At 44.8% G+C, this 21,604-nt stretch overlaps 1 protein-coding gene across 8 annotated transcripts; it reads left to right on the top strand.

Moving 5' to 3' along the window:
- Window positions 1-17,449: 17,449 nt before the first annotated feature.
- LOC125517263 lies at window positions 17,450-21,267 on the top strand. 8 transcript variants are annotated; one of them, XR_007287528.1, is made up of 6 exons: window positions 17,458-17,857; window positions 18,856-18,912; window positions 19,125-19,213; window positions 19,592-19,649; window positions 20,343-20,431; window positions 20,866-21,267. XR_007287528.1 is itself a non-coding variant. In XM_048682442.1 (5 exons), exons 1-5 carry the CDS (start codon window positions 17,803-17,805, stop codon window positions 20,985-20,987), a joined length of 375 nt encoding a protein of 124 aa, XP_048538399.1. In that variant the 5' UTR covers window positions 17,454-17,802; the 3' UTR covers window positions 20,988-21,267. The 8 variants fall into 8 exon arrangements, 2 of the variants coding, with proteins under 2 accessions (XP_048538399.1, XP_048538398.1); XR_007287530.1 differs by lacking the exon at window positions 19,592-19,649 and having other exon boundaries at window positions 17,450-17,857; window positions 18,862-18,912; window positions 19,698-20,431; XR_007287527.1 differs by lacking the exon at window positions 19,592-19,649 and having other exon boundaries at window positions 17,454-17,857; window positions 19,125-19,182; window positions 19,698-20,431.
- Window positions 21,268-21,604: the final 337 nt, after the last annotated feature.

Raw genomic sequence — 21,604 nt, 5'->3', positions numbered from 1 at the left:
GAAACAAGTCTGATGAAATTTTCAGGATACATTACTAATAAAACAGATAAACCAAAACAGGGCAAATGAGTAGGATGGCTCACCATTTTGTGGCCGCTGCGATGTGGTACACCAAGTAGAGGTCGTTGACGCACAACAGTAGGACTGCTGCCATCTGGGGAGGTTCATCTCCGTTGGTGTAGTGCACACCAACACCGACGATCCTACGAACCATGTCGCCAGCCTTCCTCCAGAGCCTGGAGATCACCTCGTCGGCCTTGTCTGGTTCGCTGGTGCAAACGATCTCCAGCGTCTCCTTGCCGTGGAGCTCAACCTCTCTGAGGGTTTTGGTGTACTCGCGCTTCTCGCCGGGGACGTGAACATCGATGAGGTTGCTGCTCTTGTCCAACGGGTCGTCTTGATGACGCTTGGTGGATGGTTCCTCCGCCATCGCCCTCCTCCGGTGGCTATGGTCTTGTGAGAGAGAAGTTTGTGGTTTGTGTGTAGGGGAGATGGAAGGGCAATGGTTGTTTGTGGGGATGATGGAGAGATGGAAGAGAATGGGGTTTTTTTGCAGTGCGTCAACGAGGAATTGTGGGAGGCGGTTCGTCGGGGGCGTGGGTGTAGTGGGTGTAGTGGCATGGGGTTGCCGTTTGCAGTCCGTTGTGGCAACCGCTCAATGGGTGGCGCGGGTGGTGGCCTGGAAGAAGTAACCGTCCAAATCCAATGGTTTTTACTGCTGCACTTACTAGTCTTGTCAAGCTGTACTTATGACCTGCTAAATCCCACTTGCACGTCTCAAGGGTGGTGATGACGGCATTTTACTGTCGCACTGATTTGTCTTGTCAAGATGTACTTATCGGCTGCTCATCCCACTTGCATATGTCAGGGTTGGTGATGATGGAGGTCTGTACTCCTCTACTGTGGTACTTGGACTGGTGATTGAAGTGTAATTGAACTTACCAAATACCAATGAGACTATGTGTGATGCTAATGTTTTTTAAAACAATTTTTGTATTTTTTTTAAAGATTGTTTATATCAAGATAATCTCTGAGTATTTTTTACAGATAAATTAGATTTCCATCAGTACAGAATGTATTATATTCGCATTTTTGTTTGAGGTAATTATTTTTATGTACTGATGGTCTTTCTGAATTGGGACTGGCAGAAGCAGACATAGCTTTGTTTATTTTTCAAAACGATGTTTTTTTAGGTGTTCACGGGTGTGTTTGTTTTACTCTGCCTTTGTACTGACGACTGGTCGACAGTAGTGTTTTTCGTCAGTACAAATGTATTTTGTGACTGCATTCAAAAGGATTATCAAATGTTTTACGTAATAATATGACTGCTCCAGCGGGCACAAATCACAAATTATATCAGTACTGATGTGTACTCTGTCTTTGTACTGATGACTCAGAACTATCAGTACTGATGTACTATAGGAGTTTAAATTTTCCTTGACATTTTTTTGCTGCTGAGTTACTGGTCGACAGTAGCGTTTGCGTCAGGTAAATCCAGATAAGTTTTTTCAAATGTATTTCTGACTGCATTCAAAAGGATCATCAATTGTTTTACATAATAATGTCACTAGTTCAGCGGGCACAAATCACAAATTATATCTTAACTATAGTACTGATCGAGAAATCGACGATAAAGCTAGATAAGTTTTGGTAACGACAGTGTTTCTGAAATGTTTCCTCATTGTGTGCCGAGGCAACTGAGACCACTATGTATTGTTCAATTGTTCAGCCTTGAGCTTCTCCTAACTGGCCCCGAATGTTGTGCCTTGCCGGCGCCCTTTCCTGGTTGAGCCTTGGCAACTTCATCGTTAGTTTCAGTTTCCTCGTCCCCGACAGTGTCATCTTCATTGTCTTCGTCTGATTGGTCGTCATTCTCGTCAAACTCTTCTTCTTCATCGTCTTCATTTGATTTTTTAGAACTCTGCACCTTGCCCTATGTTTGTTCAGCGCCAATGACCTCCTTGCCCACTTTGCACGTGCGGGCATTATGCCCGTCAGTTGCCCCACACTTGCGGCAAGTGTAGCTGTTACGTGTGTTGTCTCCATTGGTAGAAACCTGGGTGGCTCCAATCTGCTTGTGCTTGTTGGCAGTGCCATCTGTGCGGAGTGGGCATGTGTGGTAGTTATGGTTGCTCACGATGTTGCAGAATCCGCATGCTCTTATCCCGAGAGGTTTGCCGTCCGCGCCAAATTCCACACGCTTGATGGGGCGTGGCGGCTTTTTGGCTGCTGCTTTCGCTGCCCGTGTCTTGCTCTTCCTCCCCTTTGTGTTTGAGAATATGGGTGGTTTAATCACTCTTTCCTGGTGCTGCTAGTAGGATGTGATGTTGTCATGTCGTTCGCCTACAGCACCATCAAGCTCATGATCTCGCATGTGAGCTTGTTGGTGATCTTGAGTGTGCACATGGGAAAGCTCTGGTTGTTGTTGCTCCTCTTCCTCGTTGTCGAACAGGTCAACAGCTCCCATATGATTCATCTCGGATAACATTGTAGCAATATCCTTCTCAATGGCATCATTGTCCGCCACACCTCCATTTTCAGCAGAATGCATGGCGTCGAGTTCTTGTTCAAGTTTGTCCATGATGACCCGCGACCTCGCCATTTGCTCTTGGCTTCTCAAACTTTTTCTGTGCACACTCATGTTGAGAGTCAGCAGTGAGCTTTCAATGCAGTATTGGGATGCCTTGTTTGACGCTACTGTCCTCAAGTCATTTCTTTCGGATGTTGGCTGGATGTTCGGGCGTTTGGTGTATCTCCTGAGGTATATTTCTCTGGAATGCTGGGAGCCTTAATTGTTTGCATCATGCACAGGACATGCACACAGAAAAGACCTGTATTTTGTTTTTGGAAGAGGTGCATGTATTTTGTCATTTCATTCAAACAAAAACTTTGCAAATAAAGTAGTACAGTATGTAACATCCTTTTTTTGCAGTCCTCACCTGTGTGGTCCCATAGCCTGCACTCGAACTCATATGTTTCTCCCACAGGGTCTGCAACCACCTGGAACGCGTGTTGAGACCATGCATATAGTTTTTGCGGGTTGTTGTAGCGCACGAGGTATTTTGTGGGCTCTTTCGTCTTTGTCGTCGTGAAGAGTGTGCCCAGTTTTAGCCTTTTTCTGATCTTATTGTACACAGCTCGCGAGTAAACCTTTGCCATCTGGGTGTCAAACCCATAGAAGGTCAGCGTGTTTTGTTCCTTCTGCACATGCAAGAATGATGACCAAATTGTTAGTTTTCTCGCAGCAAAAACTTGTCTAACTAATAAAGTTTTACTTTAGTAAGCATGTTTTTTGTCTCACGACAGGTGATAGAGCTATACCATGTTACCCATTGTCTCTTGGTTCTCTGTCTACCTCCTGGTTTTGACGCAGGAGTTTACCTGGCTGACAATCTGGTGTAGGTTTTGTCTCTCACTTACAAAGTTCTTCTTGAGCACATAGTTCATGCTCTCACTTTGTTGTGTGATGTCATTTTGGCGCAGAAAATTTCTTTGAAGTAGGCTGATATCCATTTCTCATGCTCGTTCCACATGGCCAGCATCGTGGCATCATCATGGAGGTTGTACCTATCGATGAGTCCTTTCCAGGCATCCTCAAACTCAGTTGGCATGAGGGGCCAGTTGAGGATTGATGTGAATTCTTCTTTGAAGTCTTCGTGCAGGTAGTACAGGTATGCGAGGTGTTCCCTGTACTTCTTCATAATGTGCCAGCGGCACAGCTTGTGTACTGTGTTCTTGAAAACTTTTGGTATCGCCAAAGCCATTGCCGGGCACTGGTCTGGTAATGAGAAAAGAGATGTGGAGTGGTCAGCATATGTTGGTGCATATATACAAATAGAACTGACACAAACATTTTTTAATGTGTTATTTTCCTTTTAGTTTTTTGGGGGAAGGGGGTGGTGGTGGTGGTTGGGGGTGGTTTTTGCGGTTGTACCTGTGAGGATGCATGTAGGAGCTTTCCCTCTCATGCACCTTAAAAATTTCTTGAACGGCCATCTGAATGATTTTGCATCCTCATCTCTTATCAGGGCGAAACCAAAGAATGTAGTCTGGAAGTGGTTGTTAGTACCGACAAACACCCCAAGTGGCATATGGTACTTGTTGGTCTTATATGTGGTGTCAAATGTTACGCAGTCACCGAAGTCCTGATAGGCCCCTCGGCAGCTTGCATTCGCCCAGAATATGTTCTTAACTCTGTCGGACTCATTGAGTTGCATGTCACAAAAGAATTCCCTGTTTATAGCTTTCATCTCCCTAAAGAAGTTGACAGTCTTTAGGACATCGTCCACATCATCCATCCTTGAAATTTTTGCTTTCCTGGATATTAAAAGTGAACAGTCATTCAAAAATGCATGTTGAACTGGCGTCGGGTCATGCGTTGCGTAATATGTTTGTACTGACAGAGGAAAAAAGACATAGGCGGTTTATGGGAGGAGAACAAGTTTGTACTTACAGGTTAATCAGGTCTTTGGCATTCATTTCGAGGAAGTAGCTACCAGTGTCATCACCGCCCAGTATGCTCATGATTTGCGCATGTTCAATGCCTTTGAACTGCAGGTACTTGACGTACTCCAAGATTGTTTTGTCAAAGTTTTTGTGGGAGTGCAAGAAGACAAGCATTTGCAGAGTGAGCTGTAGCCTGTGGTTGTGTTCCCAGACTATCTTTTATGACAAGTGTTCCATCCTTTTCAATCTTCAGCCTCATTTTAGCCCCGCAATTAGTCCTGGCTGTCGTTTTGTTCCGCTGTCTATTTGCTTCAGACACCTTCGAATGATAGACTCCATAGCACGTGCAATAAAGGTAGGCTCTGGTCTTAAACTTGGAGCCTTCCCTGATAGCAAAACCCGCGTGCTTCGCATAGAGGTTGTAGAAGTTCTTTGCTTCTTCAAAAGTTTCAAAGCGCATATCTAGCCTTGGCAGAACATAAGCTTCAATGTTAGGTGGCTGCATGCAACAGTGAGCAAACAAAAATGCAGTTATGAAAATGTTTAGATGGGGTGGTCACAGTACCATGGTATGGACTGTGCTTGTATGGGTTTTTTTTCTGAATGTGGATACTTACATGTGTATAGCTTTGTGCTGCCTCTGGTGTTTGCTGTTCACCCTGGTGTATGAGCGCGGATGGTGTCACCCTTGGCACATGCAGCAATGCATCTCTTGGAGGGAGCAATGTTGACGAAGGTCTCCGTCTCTCATTGTACAGCCGTCTCCCCTCAGATTCGTTGTGAGGTTGCTCCTGTCCATATGGCTCATATCTTGTACTTTGGAACCTGCTAGAGCGGCCAAAATTTCTGTCTCTTTGGCCTGGTCTTCCCGTCGCAACCGCTTTTGCAGCACGGATGATTGATGTTGACAGAGTGACTGGTGGAAGCCTTGTTGCAACCTATCCACGACTTCCTGTCCTCGGCTTTCTGCGTGTGTTAGGGAAGGAAAACATTTGTTGTTGGGGATATTGCTGGCCTTATTGCAACCCACGAGTGACATAGCTTGTATTCCCAGATATTGGTGTTTGCTGCACAGAAGAACTTGTCCGTGCTTCTGATGATTCCGGTGTATCTTGAAATCTGCTTGTATTGTTGAAGTATCCAGGTGGTATTTCTGGTGTTACCCAACGAGGTGGTGCCCCATATCACATATCAATACCTAATATCTTATTATTAGAATGCATCCCAATCCATGATGATCCCAGCAACATCTCCAAAATGGCAATCCTGTGTGGATAGTATATACATACTCACTTCACAGTGCAATTTACTGTATATTTAATATCATGTGTTCAGCATATAGTGCCCTATAAGGCTAACAAATCTACATTAGATTTCTTTAGTACAAGAGCAGATTTTGCAAAGCTTCTAAAAGAAATTGATAATGCCTCAATGGCTGAGCGCCCTACTTTAGGCAAACTTGTTCAAAGAATTAAAAATGATTCATTTTATTTTTAGGAGAGAGAAAACTATCACAAAAGGAACAATAAATGCCTGAGAATAATTTAGTAGTAAAATAGTCATCAAGCTGTACCATTTCCTCTGCATGTCAGCTATTCAGCACATCATATGTTTATTTGTTTAAAAACCATGTGAAATTAAACCACAATTACTTCCATCGAGAAAAATGGAACACAAAACGTAATGGAGAGATTAAGAATAAATATACCATGTCATATTAAAGATGCAGGTTCCGAATTCCTTGCACATTCACACAAGGAGCTGGACCCCCAAATTTGTGTCCTCAGCACAGACATGCACGCAATGCCTGAACATTCTTCTTAGATTAGGAATTTATAGCATATGCACCCACCTTTAGATCTGATGAAATTCTAGTACTAATAACTCGTCTACTCGTACAAGGAAACCACACACACCAGAGGAGAGGAAAGGGAGATGAACGGGACCTGTTGCCGGGGCCGAAGTTGGGGAAGACCGAGGGGAGTCGATTAGGATGGAGAGTGGCAGGGCAGCGAGCTATCCAGTGCCAACTGCAGGCGTGCCACCTTGGACCATGGGAAGGCCACCACCATGTATCCGCCTTGGAGGCCAGGGACAGAGCCGGAGCCGAGGAAGATCCATGAGAAGACGATGGCATGCGGCTCTCCTGATTCATGGTGTAGCTTGCACGCACCTCCCGGCCGGCCAGACGGAGCGGCAACCAGGCGCACCATGGGATCTTGGGTGGAGGCTGGAGGGCAGCATCAGGAGGAGAGATGGGCCTATAGGTGAGGAGTGGTTTGACACATAAGAGAAGAACACGGCAAGGAGCTACTTATAGGCAAGCAAAGAAGGACCCAGAACACAAACGATGTGCAAATGTGGAACTCCAAACATGCAAAGGTGGACACATGCATGCATGCATGAGCCATGTAGCAGCACACATATACCAGCCCATACAACATCCCATGCAGCTAATATTTTTTTCTCACATGAGACAAAATCAGCCCATGCACTCATACCATCTTTCCACATGAGACAATATAAGCCCATGCACCTCTAGAAGAAACATGCACAGTCCAAGTGAGCAACCAAGAGAGCAATCAACCATTTCACGAAAGCCACCGTGCACACGTGTCGCTCAATCAGCAGGGGTAAATTTTTTTCCAAAAAACCCAGAAAAATCGAACCCTTACGGGCCTAGTCTTCTTAGTATACGTGGCCAGGGGCACCCCATAGACACACAAGTTGATCATTGATCCCTTAGCCATGTGTGTTGCCCCCCTCCACCATAATCCACCTTGGTCATATCATCATAGTGTTTAGGCGAAGCCCTGTGATGATAGCATCATCATCACCGTCATCATGCCATCATGCTGACGAAGCTCTCCCTCGACACTCAGCTGGATCGAGAGTTCGTGGGACGTCACTAGCCGAATGTGTGCAGATCACGGAGGTTCCGTACTTTCGGTACTAGGATCGGTCAATCGTGAAGATGTACGACTACATCAACCACGTTGTCATAACGCTTCCGCTTGCGGTCTACGAGGGTACGTGGACAACACTCTTCCCCTCTTGTTCCTATGCATCACCATGATCTTGCGTGTGCGTAGGAAATTTTTGAAATTATTGCGTTCCCCAACAGTTCGGACACCGGAAGTGTTCCGGAGTGTTTCGGATAAAACCGGAGTGCCAGAGGGTTACCGGAACCCCCCTGGGAAGTAAATGGGCCACCATGGACCTTAGAGGAGAGAGGGCCGGACAGGAGGTGGCGCACGCCCCCAGTCCAAATTGGACAAGGGGAGGGGGCGGCGCCCCCCTCCTTCCTTCTCTCCCCTTCCTCCTTCCTCCCCCTCCTCCTTCCTCCCCCTCCTTGTTGGACTAGGAAAGAGGGGAACCTACTCCTAGTAGGAGTAGGATTCCCCCCTTGGGGCGTGCCCCTTGAGGCCGGCCAGCCCCCTCCTCCCCTCCTTTATATACGGGGGAGGGGCCCACCCCATAGACACACAAGTTGATTTCTTAGCCTTGTGTGGTGCCCCCCTCCACAGTTTTCCACCTCGGTCATATTGTCGTAGTGCTTAGGCGAAGCCCTGCGTTGGTAACTTCATCATCACCGTCAACACGACGTCGTGCTGATGAAACACTCCCTCGGCCTCAGCTAGATCTAGAGTTCAAGGGACGTCACCGAGCTGAACGTGTGCGGATCGCGGAGGTGCCGTGCATTCAGTACTTGATCGGTTGGATCGCGAAGATGTTCGACTACATCAACTGCGTTACTCAACGCTTCCGCTTTTGGTCTACGAGGGTACGTAAACACACTCTCACTCCCATTGCTATGCATCTCTTAGATAGATCTTGAGTGATCATAGGAAATTTTATGAAATACCACGTTCCCCAACAGTATGTTGTTATGCGGTTTGACTGATAAAGATCTTCGTAGAATATGTAGGAACCAATATGAGCATCTAGGTTCGGCTATTGGTTATTGACAGGAAATGTGTCTCGGTCATGTCTACATAGTTATCGAACCCGTAGGGTCCGCACGCTTAACGTTAGATGACGATTTGTATTATGAGTTATGTGATTTGATGTACCGAAGGTTGTTAGAAGTCCCGAATGAGATCACGGACATGACGAGGAGTCTCGAAATGGTCGAGACATAAAGATTGACATATTGAACCATGTTATTCGGACACCGGAAGTGTTCCGGTTGGTTTCAGATAAAACCGGAGCATCGGAGGGGTTAGCGGAACCCCTCGGGGAAGTAATGGGCCTTAGTGGGACTTAGGGGAGAGAGAGGGCAGCAGCCAGGAGGTGGCACCCCCCCCAAGGGGAGTCCAAATAGGACTAGGGGAAGGGGGCGCGGCCCCTCTTTCCCTCTCCGTCTCCCTCTCCTTCCTTCTTCTCCTACTTGGACTAGGGAAGGGGGGACTGATTCCTACTTGGAGTAGGATTCCCCCCCCCCCTTGGGCGCTCCCCTTGTGGCCGGCCGGCCCCCTCCCCCCCTTTATATATGGGGGAGGGGGGCACCCCATAGACACACAAGTTGATCTTTAGCCGTGTGCGGTGCCCCCTCCACAGTTTACACCTCGATCATATTGTCGTAGTGCTGAGGCAAAGCCCTGCGTCGGTAACTTCATCATCACCGTCAACACGCCGTCGTGCTGACGAAACTCACCCTCAGCCTCAGCTGGATCAAGAGTACGAGGGACATCACCGAGCTGAACATGTGCAGATCGTGGAGGTGTCGTGCGTTTGGTACTTGATCGGCTGGATCGCGAAGACGTTCGACTACATCAACCGCGTTACTAAATGCTTCCGCTTTCGGTCTACAAGGGTACGTAGACACACTCTCCCCTCTCGTTGCTATGCATCTCTTAGATAGATCTTGCGTGATCGTTGGAATTTTTTGAACTGCATTCCCCAACACTTTTGGCTTCAATACTATGAATATGTGTATCACTACAATCGAGATTCAACAAAAATAGACCACTCATCAAGGGTGCATGATCATAAAAGATATTACTCATATAAATAGAACAACCATTATTCTTTGATTTAAATGAATAACCGTCTCGCATCAAACAAGATCCAGATATAATGTTCATGCTCAACGCTGGCACCAAATAACAACTATTCAGGTCTAAAACTAATCCCGACGGTAGATGTAGAGGTAGCGTGCCGACGATGATCACATCGACTTTGGAACCATTTCCCACGCGCATCACCACCTCGTCCTTAGCCAATCCTTGTTTAATCCGTAGTCACTGTTTCGAGTTGCAAACATGAGCAACAGAACTAGTATCAAATACCCAGGTGCTACTACGAGCATTAGTAAGGTACACATCAATAACATGTATATCAAATATACCTTTCACTTTGCCATCCTTCTTATCCGCCAAATACTTGGGGTAGTTCCGCTTCCAGTGACCAGTCCCTTTGTAGTAGAAGTACTCAGTCTCAGGCTTAGGTTCAGACTTGGGTTTCTTCCCTTGAGCAGCAAATTGCTTGCTGTTCTTCTTGAAGTTCCCCTTCTTCCCTTTGCCTTTTTTCTTGAAACTAGTGGTCTTGTTAACCATCAACACTTGATGCTCCTTCTTGATTTCTACCTCCGCAGCCTTTAGCATCGCGAAGAGCTCGGGAATTGTCTTTTCCATCCCTTGCATATTATAGTTCATCTCGAAGCCTTTATAGCTTGGTGGCAGTGATTGAAGAACTCTGTCAATGACACTATCATTAGGAAGATTAACTCCCAGCTGAGTCAAGTGGTTGTGGTACCCATACATTCTGAGTATGTGTTCACTAACAGAACTATTCTCCTCCATTTTGCAGCTATAGAACTTGTTGGAGACTTCATATCTCTCAACTCGGGCGTTTCCTTGAAATATTAACTTCAATTCCTGGAACATCTCATATGCTCCATGACGTTCAAAACGTCTTTGAAGTCCCGATTCTAAGCTGTAAAGCATGGCATACTGAACTATCAAGTAGTCATCAGCTTTGCTCTGCCAGACGTTCATAACGTCCGGAGTTGCTCCTACAGCGGGTCTTGCACCTAGCGGTGCTTCCAGGACGTAATTCTTATGTGCAGCAATGAGGATAATCTCAAGTTACGGACCCAGTCCGTGTAGTTGCTACCATCATCTTTCAACTTTGGTTTCTCTAGGAACACATTAAAATTCAAGGGAACGGTAGCACGAGCCATTGATTTATAACAACATAGACACGCAAAAGCTATCAGGTACTAAGTTCATGATAAATTAAAGTTCAATTAATCATATTACTTACGAACTCCCACTTAGAAGACATCCCTCTAGTCATCTAAATGATCACGTGATCCATATCAACTAAACCATGTCCGATCATCACGTGAGATGGAGTAGTTTTCAATGGTGAACATCTATGTGTTGATCATATCTACTATATGATTCACCTTCGACCTTTCGGTCTTAGTGTTCCGAGGCCATATCTACATATGCTAGGCTCGTCAAGTTTAACCTGAGTATTCTGCATGTGCAAAACTGTCTTGCACCCGTTGTATGTCAACGTAGAGCTTATCACACCCGATCATCACGTGGTGTCTCAGCAAGACGAACAGTAGCAACGATGCATACTCAGGGAGAACACTTGTACCTTGAAATTTAGTGAGGGGTCATCTTATAATGCTACCGCCATACTAAGCAAAATAAGATGCATAAAGGATAAACATCACATGCAATCAAAATATGTGACATGATATGGCCATCATCATCTTGTGCCTTTGATCTCCATCTCCAAAGCACCTTCATGATCTCCATCGTCACCGGCTTTACACCTTGATCTCCATTGTAGCGTTGTTGTCGTCTCGCCAACTATTGCTTCTACGACTATCGCTACCGCTTAGTGATAAAGTAAAGCAATTACATGGCGATTGCATTTCATACAATAAAGCGGCAACCATAAGGCTCCTGTCAGTTGCCGATAACTTTTACAAAACATGGTCATCTCATACAACAATTTATATCTCATCACGTCTTGACCATATCACATCACAACATGCCCTGCAAAAACAAGTTAGACGTCCTCTACTTTGTTGTTGCATGTTTTACGTGGTTGCTACGGGCTTCTAGCAAGAACCGTTCTTACGTACGCATCAAAACCACAATGATTTTTTGTCAAGTGTGCTGTTTTAACCCTCAACAAGGACCGGCCGTAGTCAAACTCGATTCAAGTAAAGTTGGAGAACCAGACACCTGCTAGCCACATGTGTGCGAAGTACGTCGGTAGAACCAGTCTCATGAACGTGATCATGTAATGTCGGTCTGGGCCGCTTCATCCAACAATACCCCCGAATCAAAGTAAGATGTTGGTGGTAAGCAGTATGACTATTATCGCCCACAACTCTTTGTGTTCTACTCGTGCATATCATCTACGCATAGACCTGGCTCGGATGCCACTGTTGAGAAACGTAGTAATTCAATAATTTTCCTACGATCATGCAAGATCTATCTAGGAGAAGCATAGCAACGAGATGGGAGAGTGTGTCCACGTACCCTCGTAGACCGAAAGCAGAAGCGTTTAGTAACGCGGTTGATGTATTCGAACGTCTTCATGATCCAATTGATCCAAGTACCGAATGTACGGCACCTCCGTGTTCAGCACATGTTTAGCATGATGACGTCCCTTGAGCTCTTGATCCAGTAGAGGGTCGAGGGAGAGTTTCGTCAGCACGACGGTGTGGTGACGGTGTTGGTGATGTGATCCGCGCAGGGCTTCGCCTAGGCACTATGACAATATGACTGAGGTGGTAAACTGTGAAGGGGGGCACCGCACACGGCTAATAAACAACTGTTGAGTCTTTGGGGTGCCCCAGCCCCCGTATATAAAGAAGGAGGGGAGGAGGCGGCCGGCCTAGGGGGCACGCCAAAGTGGGGAGTCCAACTAGGACTCCCAATCCTAGTTGGACTCCCTTTCCTTTTCCGGAGGGGGGAAAGAGGGAAGGGAGAGGAAGAGGAGAAGGAAAGGGGGGGACCTCCCAAGTCCAATTCAGACTCCCTATAGGGAGGGGGCGTGGCTACCCCTTGTGGGCTGCCTCCCTTCTCCCCTATGGCCCATGTAGGCCCAATATTCCCCCGGGGGGGGGGGGTTCCGGTAACTCCCAGTACTCCGAAAAATACCCGAACCTTCCCGGAACCATTCCGGTGTTCGAATAGCTTCATCCAATATATCAATCTTTACCTCTCGACCATTTCATGACTCCTTGTCATGTCCGTGATCTCATCCGAGACTCTGAACAAACTTCGGTCACCAAAAACACACAACTCATAATACAAATCGTCATCGAACGTTAAGCGTGCGGACCCTACGGGTTCGAGAACTATGTAGACATGACTGAGACATATCTCCGGTCAATAAACAATAGTGGAACCTGGATCCTCGTATTGGTTCCTACATATTCTACGAAGATCTTTATCGGTCAAACCGCATAACAACATACGTCATTCCCTTTGTCATCGGTATGTTACTTGCTTGAGATTCGATCATCGGTATCATCATACATAGTTCAATCTCGTTACCGGCAAGTCTCTTTACTCGTTCCATAATGCATCATACTGTAACTAACTCATTTAGTCAGACTGTTTGCAAGGCTTACTGTGATGTGCATTATCGAGAGGGCCCAGAGATACCTCTCTGATACACGGAGTGACAAATCCTAATCTTGATCTATGCCAACCCAACAAACACCTTCAGAGACACCTATAGATCATCTTTATAATCACCCAGTTATGTTGTAACGTTTTATAGCACACAAGGTGTTCCTCCGGTATTCGGGAGTTGCATAATCTCATAGTCAGAGGAATATGTATAATATGAAGAAAGCAATAACAATAAAACTAAATGATCATAATGCTAAGCAAACGGATGGGTCTTGTCCATGACATCATTCTCTAATGATGTGATCCCATTTACAACACATGTCTATGGTTAGGAAACTTAACCATCTTTGATTAACGAGCTAGTCAAGTAGAGGCATATTAGGGACACTCTGTCTTGTCTATGTATTCACACATGTACTAAGTTTCCAGTTAATACAATTCTAGCATGAATAATAAACATTTATCATGATATAAGGAAATATAAATAACAACTTTATTATTGCCTCTAGGGCATATTTCCTTCACGGCAACGTGTAGATATATGGAGGATATCGCATCTCTCAGTCCCATGCAACAACCAAGATCGATTCGGTAACGTGTAGTACCACGATGGATTCCGCCGGCCCTTGGATATATGAAGTTAAATGTTGATGCGGCGGTGGCAAAGTCAACTAATAAGGGCTCAGTTGGGGTGGTATGCCGTAATGAGCAGGGGGAGTTCATAGGTGCGTCTTCTCTGGTTTTGGAAGGAATGACTGATCCTGAAACTCTAGAAGCACTCGCGCGTCGCGAGGCGATTGCTCTGAGCGAATACCTACGCCTTGAGAATCTGCAAGTCTCATTTGACTGTCTGAGAGTCGTCCGGGAGCTCGAGTTGGTGATAAATCTGGGGGCACATTGCATGATTCTACATGACATCAAAGACAGAAGCAATCTATTTCGACCTTGCATCTTCAGATTTGAACAGTGCAACAACAATGGGGAAGCTCACAAGCTGTCTAGGATGACGTCCTCGCTTGATGTGGGACGATATGTTTGGCTAGAATCTCCTCCTGATACAAGTAGCGGCTGCGATTGAGCTGCCGGTCGTTGTGACGAACGACCAGTCCAGCGTCATTGCCATGCTGTTGGTGACCCAGGCATAGGTAAATTCCTCTCTTGATTTTTTCCCTAATTTCATCTGCACAGGTCAAACCAAATTTGAAATTCACACAATTAGCAATTCTCAGTCAGCTGATCTTTACAAATTGTAATTTAGGTACCATCTGACATGGGTAAAGCTAGCCACCAAAGAATTGATTTATTTTTAAAAAAAATAAAAGAGATGATGCGAATGAAGTCGAGGAGGATCCTTCATCACCACCAGATCATCCTATTCCTATACACTTGGTTGAATTGGAACAGCAGCAGTAGAACCAAAATGTGCTTCAACAAAATCAACATTCTATTTGAAGCTATCGAATTATTGCAGCAAGGCACAAGATTACGCCCACAGATTTGGCAATATCCACCAGAGCAAAGAGATAGTGTGTGACGAGCATATTTGATGTTGACTGCTATGCAACCCTGCCTACAGAATTATGAACCTTCGGGTGAAATAGGGCATCAACACCGCTTCAATTAAAATTGGTTTGCTTAATTCCCCTCATGGCTAGAGTATTCAGAGGACAAGCATCGTGCGTACTGTCTATATTGCTTCATGGCTAGTAAAAAGGAAAGTACAAGAGGTGGTTCTCATGTGTTCACGGTTGATGGCTTTATTAGTTGGAAGAGGGTTAATTGTGGAAAGCATTGTGCATTTTTAACCCATATAGGTTCTGGGCCATGCTCATCACACAACAATGCAGTCACAGAATATCATGCCTTACTCAATCAACCATGCCACATAGAAAATGTAATAGTAGCGAAGGACAAGGAGAAAGTAGAAAGAAACTGTTTGCGTCTGAAAGTATCAATTGCAGTTGTCAAGTGGCTCACACGTCAAGCTTGTGATGGGGAATGCTCCTTATAATTCAAAGGACACATCGCCTGATATTCAGAAGGAGATATTGAGTATATTTGCATGTAAAATCAGGAAGCATATCCATGAGATAACTGAACTACTTGGCCAGGCCTTACAGAAGAAGTCACAAGATATTGTGAATGTTGTTCGTCTAGTGTCCTCGACAAAAGAGCGTCTTCAGCAGCTGAGATCAGATGATGGATATGAAGAATTTATTGTCATGGTTATTGAATTTTGTACAAACCATTCCATCGATGTTCATAACTTTGAGGAAACTTACATCTTGCATGGTGGTCATGCCCGTCATCACCCTAATCAGTTCACCAAGGAGCATTACTTTCGAGTGGAAATATTCTTTGCAAATGGATACTCAACTATTTGAATTAAATCGGGGGTTCAATGAGAAGGTAATGGATCTTCTATCTACCAGTGCCACATTGATTCCTAGAAACAGATTTAGAGACTAAAAGACTAGTGATATATGTGAGATGGTGAAAAAATACTACCCAGCCGACTTCTCCCAGCAAGATATCTATGGATTAGAACTGCAACTAAAACACTATGTTTTGGATGTCTCTAAGGATAAACATAATATCTTCAATTTGATTGAAAGGCTACTTCGTTTGCTCATTACCCTCCCAGTTTCTACAACGAGTGTTGAACGTGCATTTTCTAGTATGAAGATCATTAAAACAAGGTTGCGGAATAAGATGGAAGATGGTCATCTTCCCAACAACTTGCTAGTTAACATAGAGGGTGAAAATCTAGAGAAATATAGCTATGAAGATATCATTGATGATTTTAGAAGCATGGCGGATCGGAAAGCAGATTTGTAGTATGTAACACCATGAATCCATGATGACCATGGTTGATGGTAAGCTACTATGGCTTCTTTTTGTTTAGTACTAGTATATATGTATATAAATATGTGTGTGCATCTTCTAATCAATGAGAACAAGTATGCGGCTCCATACTGTCTATGCCTACTGAAATACTATATGGTTCAAATTTTTAAATTTTTGTGTGCTCTTCATTAGTTTGGCCCACCCATTTTTTTCGTTGTAGCTCCGCCACTGCATGTTGATACAGTAGCCTTTTGCTTTTTGGAAGCTGCCTTAATTTTACTCCTTCATCACATAATATAATAACGTTTTTGATACTATACTAGTAAAAAAACACTCTTATATTATAAGACGGGGAGAGTACTAACCAAATATGTATAGAGACTCCTCTTCTGATGTTGTTTGGGAAACATGCTTCTTTTCTCAAAAAGAGGTGTCAGATATTCGAATCATAATCAATGACTTCATAGTTTAAGCTAATCACCATCAGATCATAATTAGTGTCTAATGTACATAATTCAAGTAAATCAGCATCAAAACATAATTAGTGAGATGTACGGGCTAAGAGCATCTATAGCAGACCCCTTAAAACGATCAAACCCGTAAAAGAACGTGTTTATAGTTTCGGATCGAAAAAACGGCGCCTAGCAGATCCCGTAAAACTTGTTCGGCCCTTAAACTTTCTAAAGGGCACTGGAAATTCATCCAGGAGAATCTCATATGTACATTTTTGAAGGCAGTATACAGTTGAACCCGTACACCGGTCAAACCTCGTCGGAGCAGACTCGCCGCCACAGAACTGATCGGAATCTACCCGGAACTCACCGAAATCCGTCGCCACACGTCGAAAGAAGCCACCGCACGCCCAGGATTTGCCGTGTCGGTCTGAATTGTGGCCGGCTCGACCTCCACTGTCGAGGCGAGGCCTTCCACGGGCAGGGCGGAGCAGGCCACCGGCGGCGCGAATCAGGGCGGGGGCGTGGCGGCAAGGCGTGCGTCGCCGGGGCAGGGCGGGTGGTGCCGGGGCGGGGAGGAGGCGAGACGGGCAGCACTGGGGGCGAGGCACGCTGTGGCCGGAGACGGGCTCTGCCGGTACGAGAGGGGAAAAAGCTATAGTGGGATATAGTTTTATTTACGGGGTCTACTTTGTCCGAGGTAATTTCGTATCGTAAAAACTCTTATATACGCGTTTTTAAGGGTCAACTTATACCTGATGTGTTAGAGACGGTCTAACGGAGAAATGGACTTTGAACTTGAGAACTACACTCTTGTGCGCAGCAAAGCCATCGTAGAGCTCGACTGTCAAATCAAAAGAAAACAAAACCTAAGCCATCGTACAGATCGAGAAATGTAAGCGACGTTGATTGTTATTGTTATTAAAAAATATGAATATCTGACACCTCTTTTTGTTTAGTACTAGTATATATGTATATAAATATGTGTGTGCATCTTCTAATACAGCCCTTTAACGATGGTGCAAAGGGCGCATGCTGGCGATGTCCACATCGGATCAGCTACAAGACAAAACAAAGAGATTTATTTCGTCTCGAGAAAAAAGAGAGAAAGAGATTGGCCAGCGAAGAGAGAAAGGGATTGCCCCCCAGTCAAGATCCCCCGATTCCTCTCCCTCTCCCTTGTTGCCGCCGCCGCCACCGGTGACCTCCCCTCAGCCACGCCCTCCCCAACGGCGACCTCCCCTCCCCCTCGCACCAGATCGAGCAGCAGGTCGGGCAGGGCAGAGTGGAGCGGGGATGGGAGGAGATGGCGGCAACGTCGTCCTCCTCGCCCATCGGCGGGCGACACCTGTCAGAGTAGACCTAGGTCGCCGTTGTGGCTGCTGTCTCAGGCGAGAAGAGGAGTGGTCATATTAGGACGCGAGGAGGGGGAGCAGCCAACCATGCTCAAGGCCGTCCGCGGTGGCCGCAAATCGAGGCGGCGACTACAATTCGAAGGTCAGTGCGCGGCGGCCCTCTCTCTTTCTCACCCCCCCCCCCCTCTCTATCTCGCGCCCGAGCGAAAGTTGCGGACATACTGGCGGTGGCGGCAATCACATCTGGGCGCGGCGCCGACGACAAACGCAACTGAGGACGCAGCGTGGGCGTGCGTCCGTAATGTCCGTGGATTGCGTGCTGCTGGAGGCGTGCGTGTGTGCTAGCTATGTGGTGCGTGTGTGGCTCGTGGGCCGACGTCGTCTTGTGTTGTAACCGGGGTCCTAATAAGCATCGAGTACTATACTCCTTTGGCTAGCTTTTAGAGGAAGATTAAATACCAAGGACTTCATGATCAAGAAGAGCTGGACTGCTGTCGTTCAACATGATAGATGTGATATTTGCCCAGCTGCTGAAACCGTTAGCCACATCGTGATGAGATGCAAATTATCTGATGTTATTTGGCAGAAGGTTGAACTTTGGGTATCGGCCAAATCATCCCGAGGACTTCTTGAGATTTTTCTCTCAGCTGCGGATTGTAATTTATTTGGTCAGCTTTGGCACATCTTCTTCGCAGCATGCTCGGTCTCTTTCTGGACGGCTCGGAATGCTAGTGTTTGACAACTGTTTTTGGTCTGCGGCTCAATGCTCGCTGAGTTGGCTGAACTCATCAGACTCTGGAGCTCGCGTGCTGTCAGAGAGGAAGACAAACATACTATGTTGTCTTGGCAAAATTCACTGAATAGTTGCTGATCACCTAACCTTATTTCTTTCTCTCTTTCTTTTGCCTTTCACCTTTGTGCATCATGTTCAGCGGTCTGGTGATGTGATAACAGCTCACACTGTTTTGTGTGGCGCTAATATCACATTCATGTAATTGACTCCGGTCACCCAGGCTCACGCCTGTTTTGAATGCATAATTTCAGAGCTGTCTTTTCTTTCTAAAATTTTGAATTGTTACCTGCGATGCTTAGTTTTTGTACTATTAATCATATACCTGATTCTTATATATTTTCATGCAGCTGCAGAAGACGGAGGCGAAGATGTCGAGCATGTGGCCCTGCGCACAAGAGAATACAGTGAGTCCATACAATCCAATTTCCTTACTCTGTAGACTCCAGGTGCCTCTTGATTCACCTTTTTTTTACATCCCATAGAAGATAAGGAAATACATGTTTTTTAGTTTTGATGTGCCATGAACTTATTTTTTTACTGGAACTATACAAGGCTTCAAAATTCAGTTATCAGAACATGAATTAATCCTAGATAACATATGTTGTTGGTCTGGCAGCTTACTGCCAGAAAAGTTGTGCTCTGAAGGGGTGCGAGGACTGCTAGGGATGTACAGGGTATGACACATTGACAGGGTGCTTCCAATTGGTAATTCAAAATCTGGAAAACACAAATTCTCTCGCATTATTATAGAAAGTGTTGCTAAATCACGACAGTTTATAAGTACGTTACTGAATGTACTGAACCACATGTTAGTAGTGATCGTGAATTGTGGAAACTTGATGATTATTATATATAACCAAATTTTGCTAGTCTGCTTGCCGTAAGTTTGTTTCACTAACAGATAGTTGTATGTATGCACAGGTATGCAGCGCATTGCTCTGTTCCAAAGTGTCTGCATGTCTAATTTTAATTTGATATTGTGTGTGCATGCCTGTCTAATTTGCTGTTGTGTGTGATTTGGTCTGTCACTGTGCGTTCCTACTATCCTAAGGATTGCTGCCAAATTTTTTGTTGTCCGTTCAGGTTCTTTCAATACTGCACCTGCTTCCTCTTCCTCTGCTTCGAATCGAATCTTTCATAGGTATGAACCATGATCTTTAAGCTCATGCATGTTCACTGTTTTCTGCAGAATTCACGGATAAATAAAACCTATATGGCGGATCGGACATTCTGTTTCCACTTCTCTACATCATGCTGCCCACCGGGCATGGATATTCACCTCCACCAATTTGATTGATCCTATGTGCTACTGCAGTTTATCAACTAAGTTTATACACTGTCCCTTAAGGCCTAAGCCCAAACCGCATGTTAATTCCCAACTCTGGTTTGCTTCACAACTTCATCTCATCCGATGTTATATTACTGGTCTACTGCAATTCTTTTCTGATACTCTTGTAGGCATTGTTGAGGAAATCGTTAACTGGTAACTGCTCAGTTGGCTGGCAAGTAGGGAATTAATAGGCTAATCGGCAAGTTAATCGGCCATTTAATCAATTAATCGGACGATTTATCAGTTTATCGGCTACTCGGTGACCCTACGAGCAGGGATTAATCGGCAAGTTAACTGGTTAATCGGATGAATTCTTGAACAGGGCTTGTAGGTCATACTTGGACTAATTGATTTGTTTTACTGACTAAACTCACTTATTCCTTCCACTTTCAAGGCTTGGACAAACCACTTAGTTCATCTAGCAATTGATGTTAGATCATACTGGATGGAATATACACACATTCATAGAATTTTAAGTTGTTAAAGCTCCTTTGGAATTTTCAGGTACCAGCGGCGGCGGCTACAATGGCCACGACGAACGGCCGCAGAACAATGGCTACAATATCATCTCGGCATTCACAAAGGCTGCCTTGGTGAGCTTTGCTTTTTCCTCTTGTTAATTTCCTTTGTCCGAGCTTTGCATCGATTCCTTTCTGAACTGAAAAAGCTCCATTTTAGATTAGTTTGCAAAGTTTTCGTTCTATAAGTGTAGGCAAATTGGAAAGTTTGCATAATGTCGTTGACTGATCCAAAACTCTGTTTCTGTACTATAAGAGCTCATAGCCATGGTAATTTGAAAATATAAGAACATGCCACTGAACTGACATGTGTACTATCTATAAACACAACCTGCTTTATTGTGTTAGCAATACAAAACCATGAAACCGTAAGGGAGGAGAGCAATGCCAACTGATCTATAATCATAAACGAGAAGGACAAATTCTCAGTTACATGTCTTCCTGTTGGCTCTGCACCCTTTGGTCACCTGGCACCTGCTGATGTCTCTCCTTCTCTTTATGATTGATAGGGTTGGTGGGCATGGACATGAGCAACCATTGCAGCATGTGCGGCTGTCCTGATGATGATAATAGTATTCTGATTCTGAGCAACATCCAAGTGATGCTTACATGGAAGAGTATGTTTGGATAGATGGAGAGAGGGATTGCAGCACCCGAGCTCCACTGCTCCCTATATTTAAACATTTTGAAATTTGTGTTTTTGAAGTTTCAAACAAATGTGAATTTTTTCCTGGGAATACATATACACACTTTGAATACATGTGGCAAGTTTCGGTAGAAACCTCTCGTTTTGTTTTGGGTTATAGGAAAAAACAAAATTCTGACAGTATATAGCAGAAAATGGATGTTATTTATGTCAGAAATTTCCTTTTGTATTTCTCAAAATACAAAGTGTTTCTTTTTCAGCTTTTTACCGGGCCTTAGGCATGTGTGTATGTATTCACGTATTTGATTTAAGATTTTTTTTAGCAATGGAAGTGTGTTTTTTCAAAATTTTCAAATACCATGAGCAATGGAGCCCGGTAGTTGCAGGCACTTTTCGTGAATAGATGGTCCTTACATGGAAGAATATGTGTGGATGGAAGGAAGGGTACCATTTTTATTGATTCTTGTCAAAGAAAATTGGTTGATAGATTGTTGATGAATATTTGTGTTTTCCACTTCATTTTTTCATACCAGAATTTATAAAGCTCATCATTGTTGTCATGCTGATGGGTGAACAAGAACAACAGCCTAATTAGCAACGCA

This window comes from Triticum urartu, chromosome 6 (assembly GCF_003073215.2).
Source record: "Triticum urartu cultivar G1812 chromosome 6, Tu2.1, whole genome shotgun sequence".
In the NCBI taxonomy this organism is placed as follows: Eukaryota; Viridiplantae; Streptophyta; class Magnoliopsida; order Poales; family Poaceae; genus Triticum; species Triticum urartu.
Note: the sequence above shows the minus strand (reverse complement) of the source record. Positions and strands in the feature narration are given on the sequence as shown.